General features: G+C 37.6%; 1 protein-coding gene across 2 annotated transcripts in view; it reads left to right on the top strand.

Annotated features, from left to right (window-relative positions):
- The window catches only part of USO1 (USO1 vesicle transport factor), a 92,368-nt gene that overhangs the window by 80,887 nt on the left and 2,923 nt on the right, over positions 1–8,558 (top strand). For both annotated transcript variants that reach the window (XM_007455430.1, XM_007455431.1), the window contains 4 exons: positions 1,210–1,348; positions 3,425–3,588; positions 4,558–4,647; positions 7,333–7,431. In XM_007455430.1, the coding sequence (XP_007455492.1) occupies positions 1,210–1,348; positions 3,425–3,588; positions 4,558–4,647; positions 7,333–7,431 (492 nt within the window). The remainder of the gene's footprint in view (positions 1–1,209; positions 1,349–3,424; positions 3,589–4,557; positions 4,648–7,332; positions 7,432–8,558) is intronic.

Below are 8,558 nucleotides of genomic sequence, written 5' to 3'. Positions count from 1 at the left end.
AAAAAAAAAAAAAAAAAAAAAAAAAATATATATATATATATATATATATATATATATATATATATATACTAGTGGTGTATTTAGCGTTCAGTCTGAGCTTTTCAGTTTATAAGCAGATTAGTAAATTAGAATCATCTTTGAATGATCCAAATTTGAATCATTACACTACCCATGGTTATTAGGATTTTTCATCTGTCTTAGTACAAATTTGGAGTCATTTCCAGATGGTAAAATGTAATTTTTAGAGCAATGGGAAATAAATACTTGGAATTTGATATTATAGCTTGCTTGCACTTGGAGCAGATAAATATGGTTGATTTGGAAGAAGAAAAGAGTGATTTGACACAATTACTATAATCACTTTTCTTTAGAAATGTTAATTTTAAATATTCTCATCACTTAGAATGCCATTTGACAATTAGGCAACAAGCATCGAGAGCTGTAAAATGTTTATATAAACTTTGAATTACATTTGATAATGCATCCTAAGGGAATTCTCCAAAATTCAGGAGAACAGTTATATGGACTAAAATATTTATTGTAATGATATTATCATTCAGAAAAATGGAGAGCAACCTCAGTGTTGCTTTTGAGTATAAATTACATTGCATCTACTGATTAATATTGGGAAATTTTGATTGAGTAGTAAGCAAATTAAAGGTTACAAAATGTATGTAGACGGATTATGACAAGTTTTAAAAACCTGGGTTGGAAAGAATTAGAAGAAAATGAAGACATAGATCAAATTCTAACTAGATACTACACTAGGGTGATAAGAGATGAAACCTGTTTTTTTCAGAATTCTAAATGTTCTGTTATATGATTGTCTTTTAATGTTAAAAGTAACAGGTACATACATATATATACATATACTAAGCTTCTTAAATAATTTGGTATAATATCTTAAATAGTTTGATGGACCATAAAATGAAGTTTTTAAAATTGACCTCCCCCCACCCCCCAAACGAAAATTACAGTGAGATTGCAGACTGCGCCATATAATGGGGCCTTGAAATCTTACAGTTCTGCTGCATGTTAATTGGCTTTGGTGCATATATTAATGTGTCATTGCTTAATTGTAGAATGCTTTTGGAAATATTGAGTAGTTTAACATCCTCACCCAAAATAATCTCTAATTTTTAATTTGTTCATCCTCTTAATGCTAACTAGTCTGAATTTAAAACACTTCAATTATGTTTTGGTTCACAGGATCTGCAACTTGAGGAATTGAAGCAGCAGATTTCTACGTTAAAGTGTCAAAACGAACAGCTCCAGACAGCAGTCACACAGCAAGTATCTCAGATTCAGCAACACAAGGATCAGTATAATCTTCTTAAAGTACAGCTAGGTAAGTGTAGCTAGCCATTCCTGTTGTAGTGTCCCCAGGAGCTGGACAAAGTCAGACAGATTATTCTTGTGGACTAGTCTTTCTGTAACCTTAAATTAATCACTGTGACAAACATGTAAGTCAGAGTTTGAAGTCCAAGCTCTCTGCTCAGTGTTTGATTATCTGATCCATTGATTCTCAACCTTAGCTACCTATACATTACGATCCCCTGATATTTCTATTTTTTTAACACCAATACTGAAACCCCACGGAGGTTTCTAATTTAATTAGTTGGGGGTTGGGTCCAGGCATCAGTGATTATTAATTACAAGCTCCCCAGGTGATTCTAATGTCTAGCCAGTTGAGCCAGCCAGTTGACTGGTCTAACCTTTTCATTTTCTTATCTGCAAAATGGAGCTGATAGTAGCACCTGTGTCATCTGAGAATTAAATGAAATAATATATATAAAATTCTAGTTCAGTGCCTGGCACATGCTAGGAGCTCAAATGCTTATAAATAGTCTCATTCTACACTGCTTATAATTGGAATGCTAGCTACTTAGAAATATAGTTAATTTTATTTATATGAAGGTGACCAAAATTTTCAGAAGAAAATATCTTACTTCCTCTATTTATGACAATAATTTGTCAGTTCTTTTAGTCCATATAGAAAGCTATTCCTTTGTGAAGTTTCTTTAGAAATACTTATTTATTTATTTGGCCACACCAGGTCTTAGTTGCTGCGTGTGAACTCTTAGTTGTGACATGTGGGATCTAGTTCCCTGACCAGGGGTCGAACCTGGGCCCCCTGCATTGGGAGCACAGGGTATTAGCCCCTGGACCACCAGGGAAGTGCCCTGTGAAGATTTTTAAAAGGATTTTATTTTCTCTTATATTAATTGACAGAATTGGAATTTCAACTACTGTAATTCTTTTTTTTTTAAAACATCTTTATTGGAGTATAATTGCTTTACAATGGTATGTTAGTTTCTGCTTTATAACAAAGTGAATCAGTTATACATATGTCCCCATATCTCTTCCCTCTTGCGTCTCCCTCCCACCCTCCCTATCCCACCCCTCTAGGGGGTCACAGAGCACCGAGCTGATCTCCCTGTGCTATGCGGCTGCTTCCCACTAGCTATCTGTTTTATGTTTGGTAGTGTATATATGTCCATGCCACTCTCTCACTTTGTCCCAGCTTACCCTTCCCCCTCCCCATATCTTCAAGTCCATTCTCTAGTTAGGTCTGTGTCTTTATTCCCGTCTTGCCCCTAGGTTCTTCATGACCTTTTTTTTTTTTTTTATTCCATATCATATGGTATTTGTTTTTCTCTTTCTGACTTACTTCACTCTGTATGACAGACTCTAGGTCCATCCACCTCACTACAAATAGCTCAGTTTCGTTTCTTTTTATGGCTGAGTAATATTCCATTGTATATATGTGCCACATCTTCTTCATCCATTCATCTGTTGATGGACACTTAGGTTGCTTCCATGTCCTGGCTATTGTAAATAGAGCCGCAGTGAACATTTTGGTACATGACTCTTTTTGAATTATGGTTTTCTCAGGGTATATGCCCAGTAGTGGGATTGCTGGGTCATACAGTAGCTCTATTTTTAGTTTTTTAAGGAAGCTCCATACTGTTCTCCACAGTGGCTGCATCAACTTACATTCCCACCAACAGTGCAGGAGGTAAACTACTGTAATTCTTAATCTTAGATCACTAAACCATGCAGTTTAGTCTTAAGACTATGCTCTTTTTCTTCCCAGAAACCCTGAAAGTATCATTATTTTTATCAATACACTGTTTTTCAGAACTTCCCTGGCAGTCCAGTGGTTAAGACTCCATGCTCCCAATGTAGGGGGCATTGGGATCCCTGGTCAGGGGACTAAAATCCTACATGCCACACCTATGGTGTGGCTGGAAAAAACAAACAAACAAAAAAACCCCACTATTTTGCAAAGATGAAATGTGCTTGCAAAAATCCTGCCAAAGTAATTATTAAGGAAAGTATGTGTTTATTTTATACTTGAATAATCAATTCAAAAAATGAAAAATTTCGTGCTGGCTTTTCAAATTTTATGCGTGTCTAATAGGAAAAGACAATCAGCATCAAGGTTCTTACAGTGATGGGGCTCAGATGAATGGTATTCAGCCAGAAGAAATTGGTAGGTTGCGAGAAGAGATAGAAGAATTAAAAAGTAATCAGGAACTTTTACAAAGCCAACTGGCTGAAAAGGACTCTTTCATTGAAAATTTGGTAAGTGAATGTTGACATTTTTTAAACAAGAAGTCAAGAATAATTCTCATTATCCAGCTTGTTTATTTTTCTGGGTCCCTTAAGCTACAGTATCACATTAAGGTTTTAGAATATGAGCTCTGGTGTCAGACTGTCTAAAGCTTCAGTGCTTCTTAGCTAACTGAATTTGAGCAACTTAGTTAATCTCTTTAAACTTGTTTCCTGAGCTATAAAATGGTGGTGGTGATACCTGTCTCATTGCTGTGAGAATTAAATGAGATACTCTGTTAAAAGCTCTTTTATTGATTTTTTTTTAAAGATAGATTTTATTCATTTCTTTAAATTTTTTTATTTTTTTACTTTCGGCTGCATTGGGTCTTTGTTGCTGTGTGCGGGCTTTCTCTGGTTGCAGTGAGCAGGGGCTAGTCTTCATTGCAGTGCACGCGCTTCTCATTGCGGTGGCTTCTCTTGTCACGGAGCACGGGCTCTAGGCGCATGGGCTTCAGTAGTTGTGGCATGAGGGATCAGTAGTTGTGGTTCGTGGACTTTAGAGTGCAGGATCAGTAGCTGTGGTGCACAGGCTGATGTGCTCCGCGGGATCTTCCCGGACCAGGGCTCAAACCCATGTCCCCTGCGTTGGCAGGCAGATTCTTAACCATTGTGCCGCCAGAGAAGCCCTGTATAAGGTTCTTTTAATACATGGAAATCACTCAATAAATACCTGCTTTTATGCTCTTTCTTCATATGACCTCAGTTAAGTGCCTAGATTTAATAAATTACTTGGCATGAGTATAAATTTATTAGCTATGGAAAATTTGTAGACAGTATGTGCTATGTTGAAATGTTATTTTGAGTATAAAATTTTAAATGTCAATGTGAAATTTTTTGGTAAACGTATACCAGACATAGCTTATATATGTACAGTTTGGGGTTTTTTTCTGTCTCTTTAAACTGAATTTATTTCATAGTTTATTTCTATGCTCTTTGTAGAAATCGTCCCAACCATCACCTGGCACAAATGAACAGTCTTCAGCGACAGCTTCAGCAAGAGATTCTGAACAAATTGAAGAATTAAAACAGGTCATTTTTCAGCTTGATCCAAGCTCTGTTTTGTCTTGTTTTAATTATAATAGCATAACAGCACTGCAGTTCCATTAATCTAGAACTGCTTTGTCAGGTGTAAGCAAAATTTGATAGTGAAGACAGCCATTTGAAAATCCAGAAGCTGTTTTAATTATACAGTAATGGTATTTTGCTTTATATTGTGTTTTTATTTTTCAGTGATGTTCTTTGTAACAGATCTCAGCAACTTACCCAGATTATTTATAGATTATCAGTAAACTAACAAGGAAACCTTAAATATATTTATAAGCCACAAATATGAAGATATAAAGTCTTATGCCTAATTTTCATGATAACTGGTTGGTTAAATGTATTGGGCATTTAAGTCATTCTATCCAGAAAAATGTTGGTTTTTAAAATTGGAAAAGGGAAAGACAGGAAGTAAACTTGTATATATCTCAATTAGACGACTCTAGCTAAAAAGCAAAATATACTTTTTCTGCTGTAGTAATTTATATTGTTTAGAAAAGCAAATAAGCCTTTTCCTCCTTCCATCCTCCCCTCCTTCCTTCCTTTCTTAAAGAAGGAATATATGTTTCTTTAAAAGAAAAAAAAAAAGTGTTACTAAAGAAAGAAGTGAACAGCCTGGCCAAGCTAGGACTAACTTCCTTCTCCCTCCAGTAGCCAGCTGGTCCTTACCCACTGACATGTCTGATATGATGGGAATGATCGGACAGAGAGAAACAAAATGTCTTATTTTGATAGTGTCTTTGTACCCCAGAGTAGATTCTACAATCTACTTAAATTATGTTATTTAAAAATAATAATAATAATAATTTGTCATTAACGATTTACAACTCTCTAATATGTGTCCATAATGTTTTGTTCTTGTGAGGAAGAGCAATATCTGTTTTGATTTTATTAATTCTAGAACTATATTAAAATGAAAGGGAATTGAGTTATTAATATATACCCTTAGTTTGTAAACCCCAAGTAAAAATTTTTACTTTTTGTGTTTCCCAAAGATATATTTTAAATGTTTTTTATTTATTTATTTATTTATTTATTTGGTTGTGCCAGGTCTTAGTTGTGGCATTCAGGCTCCTTAGTTGTGGCACGTGGGCTCCTTAGTTGTGGCACACGGGCTCCTTAGTTGCGGCATGCATGTGGGATCTAGTTCCCTGACCAGGAATCAAACCCGGGCCCCCTGCATTGGGATCGCAGAGTCTTACCCACTGCACCAGCAGGGAAGTGCCCCAAAGATATATTTTAAATGACAGTTTTGTTTTTTATAATATGTAGTAAAATACGGTATAAAAGGAAAACCAAAAAGGTTCATAATTTCCATGCTTACATGACTCATTTTGATAACTGAAAAAAAGCAATCAAAGAAAAGGCATGTGTGTACATGATAGAAAGTTTTAAGAGAATAAAAAAGCTTTCTACATGACAGCATCCCACTACTTACCACAATATCTCCAGACACTGCCAGATATCGTGGGGGAAGATAGCCCCTAGTGGAGAACCACTGTTACAATTGCTTTATTTTCCTGTACTTTTTCTGGGGGTGGGGGAGAGAGCAAGAAGTTTGGAAATTTCAACATCTATAATATATAAACTTTCAATTAATTCTGCCACTTTCACTACAGTACTTTTTTATTTTTTTGGCCGCACTGTGTGGCATGCAGGATCTTAATTCCCCAACCAGGGCTCGAACCTGTGCCCCCTGTATTGGGAGCATGGACTTAACCACTGGACTGCTAGGGAAGTCTAATGCTTTCATCTATGTTTGGTGGCCCCCTAGTCTAAAACCGTCCTATTTTGCCCTTTTCAAATAATATACCTCTAGTCTTCCGCCAGGAGAAAAGGAAAAGTTACCTGATGCATGAGAGTAGGACAGGGATTTGGTGGTCTATTCCTAAGCCGGCTTTCAACCAACCCTGCTGGGGTTTTTTTGGGTTTTTTTTGTGGTATGCGGGCCTCTCACAATTGTGGTCTCTCCCGTTGCGGAGCACAGGCTCCGGACGCGCAGGCTCAGCGGCCATGGCTCACGGGCCCAGCCGCTCCGTGGCATCTTCCCGGACCGGGGCACGAACCTGTGTCCCCTGCATTGGCAGGCGGACTCTCAACCACTGAGCCACCAGGGAAGCCCAACCCTGCTGTTTTTGACTCCATTTTTACTCACACTTTCCAAAACATCCCAGGCCCTTCGGTAGTTATGCATTGTAAGTCAGGTAGCAGCATGGCTTTCTGAAAGGTCAGCCTACGTTTCAGCTGTCTCACGTGTGCTGAGTCAGTTACCCCTGTCGTTTGCTTTCTGAAATTCCCCAATTTATTGCTCTTTTCTTTTACTCTCTGTCCTTGTGGGTTTCTCCCTCCTGCCCACCCTTCCTCCGTCCCTCTCTCCCTACCTCCTTCCCACCTTCCTTTCTCGTTCCCTTCCTCCCTCCCTTTATAATTTTTTACATTGGATCTCACAAGGAAGCAGAGGTGAACATGTTTAATCTACACGTTTAATTCTCCATCTTGAACCCACCAAGTTCAAGAATAGTTCTTCCACTTAAATTTTAAAACTTGGAAGTTGTGATTTTAGAGAGAAGGGCCAAGAAAGGAAATAATTTTTTATTTCTTCCTGTAAATAGACATTTCCTTGATGAAATTAATGCTATTTAATGTTACAGCTTAACTATTTTTGTCTCTTAGGAACTGGCAACATTAAAGTCTCAGTTAAACTCACAGTCTTCTGAGATCACCAAACTACAGACAGAAAAGCAGGAGCTGTTACAGAAAACAGAAGCATTTGTAAGTTAATTATTTTTTTGTTCTCAAAGGTAGTAAACACAAGGTTGAAAGGTTACTTATCAGCCACTATGGAAAAGAAGCAAATTTGTCAGATAGCACCTTCCATTCAGGTTATCCATTAGGCAGAGTTCCAGTCACATAGGCTTCTTGGCCATGAGGACAGCCATATTATAGTCAGACTCACCAGGTCAGTTTAATCAGTTATTTACGGTTCATTTTGTTGGTATTTTATATTTCACCCCATCTTTGTCTCCTTCATTCTAACCTGGCAGGTTTTCTGCTGGTATAAAATTGTCAAAAACCTTGTTGGTGACCCATGCAATTCACAGGGTTCCAAGCCATCAAGCAAAGTCCTCCTGGATCCCTCCTGGGGAACCACATTTCTATTCCAGCTTCTACAGAGATGGTTGATTGTGTCCATGTGTTACACGAGTAACCACTTCACAAATGGTTGTCCAGCCACACCCCTGATGTTTCAGTAGAACATGCTTTGTCATTTACTGCAATAGGGATAGGCTGAGAATCTTCTAAATCTTCAAGTTCTGATTCCCTTTTCTTAACAGTTCCTCCTTCAGTTTATCTCTGTCCTCTCACATTTTACTATAAGCAGCAAGGAGAAACCAGGCCACACCTTTAATGCTTTGGTTAGAGGTTTCCTCAGCTAAATAGTTCATCACTCACAAGTTCTGCTTTTCACAACACTAGGACACAATTCAGCTAAGTTCTTTGCCACATTATGTATAACAAGGATCACCTTTCCTCCACTTTCCAATAACATGTTCCTCATCTCTGAGAGCTCACCAAAACCTTTAACATCCATACTTCTACCAACATTCTGTTCATGATGATACATGTTTTCACTAAGACCATAGAAGCCTTCTCTATAGAAAGCTTTATGAGCCCTTACTGGAATTACCTTGAATGTCCATATTTCCATCAACAGTCTCTTCAAGCTAATTTAGACTTTGTCTAACATGAACCTCAAAATTCTTTTAGCCTCTACCAGTTCCAAAGCCCCTTCCACAGTTTAAGGTATTTGCTTAACCCAGCCTTCCTCATACTCTGATGAGAGCTGATGCCATGCCACTCCTGACTCAGCCTCCCACTCCACTGAAGGGGCAACTTAT

The sequence above is a fragment of the Lipotes vexillifer genome, unplaced genomic scaffold (genome assembly GCF_000442215.2).
Source record: "Lipotes vexillifer unplaced genomic scaffold, Lipotes_vexillifer_v1.1 scaffold749, whole genome shotgun sequence".
Lineage (NCBI taxonomy): Eukaryota > Metazoa > Chordata > Mammalia > Artiodactyla > Lipotidae > Lipotes > Lipotes vexillifer.
The sequence above is the reverse complement of the archived record's forward strand: the minus strand, read 5'-3'. Positions and strand labels throughout refer to the sequence as shown.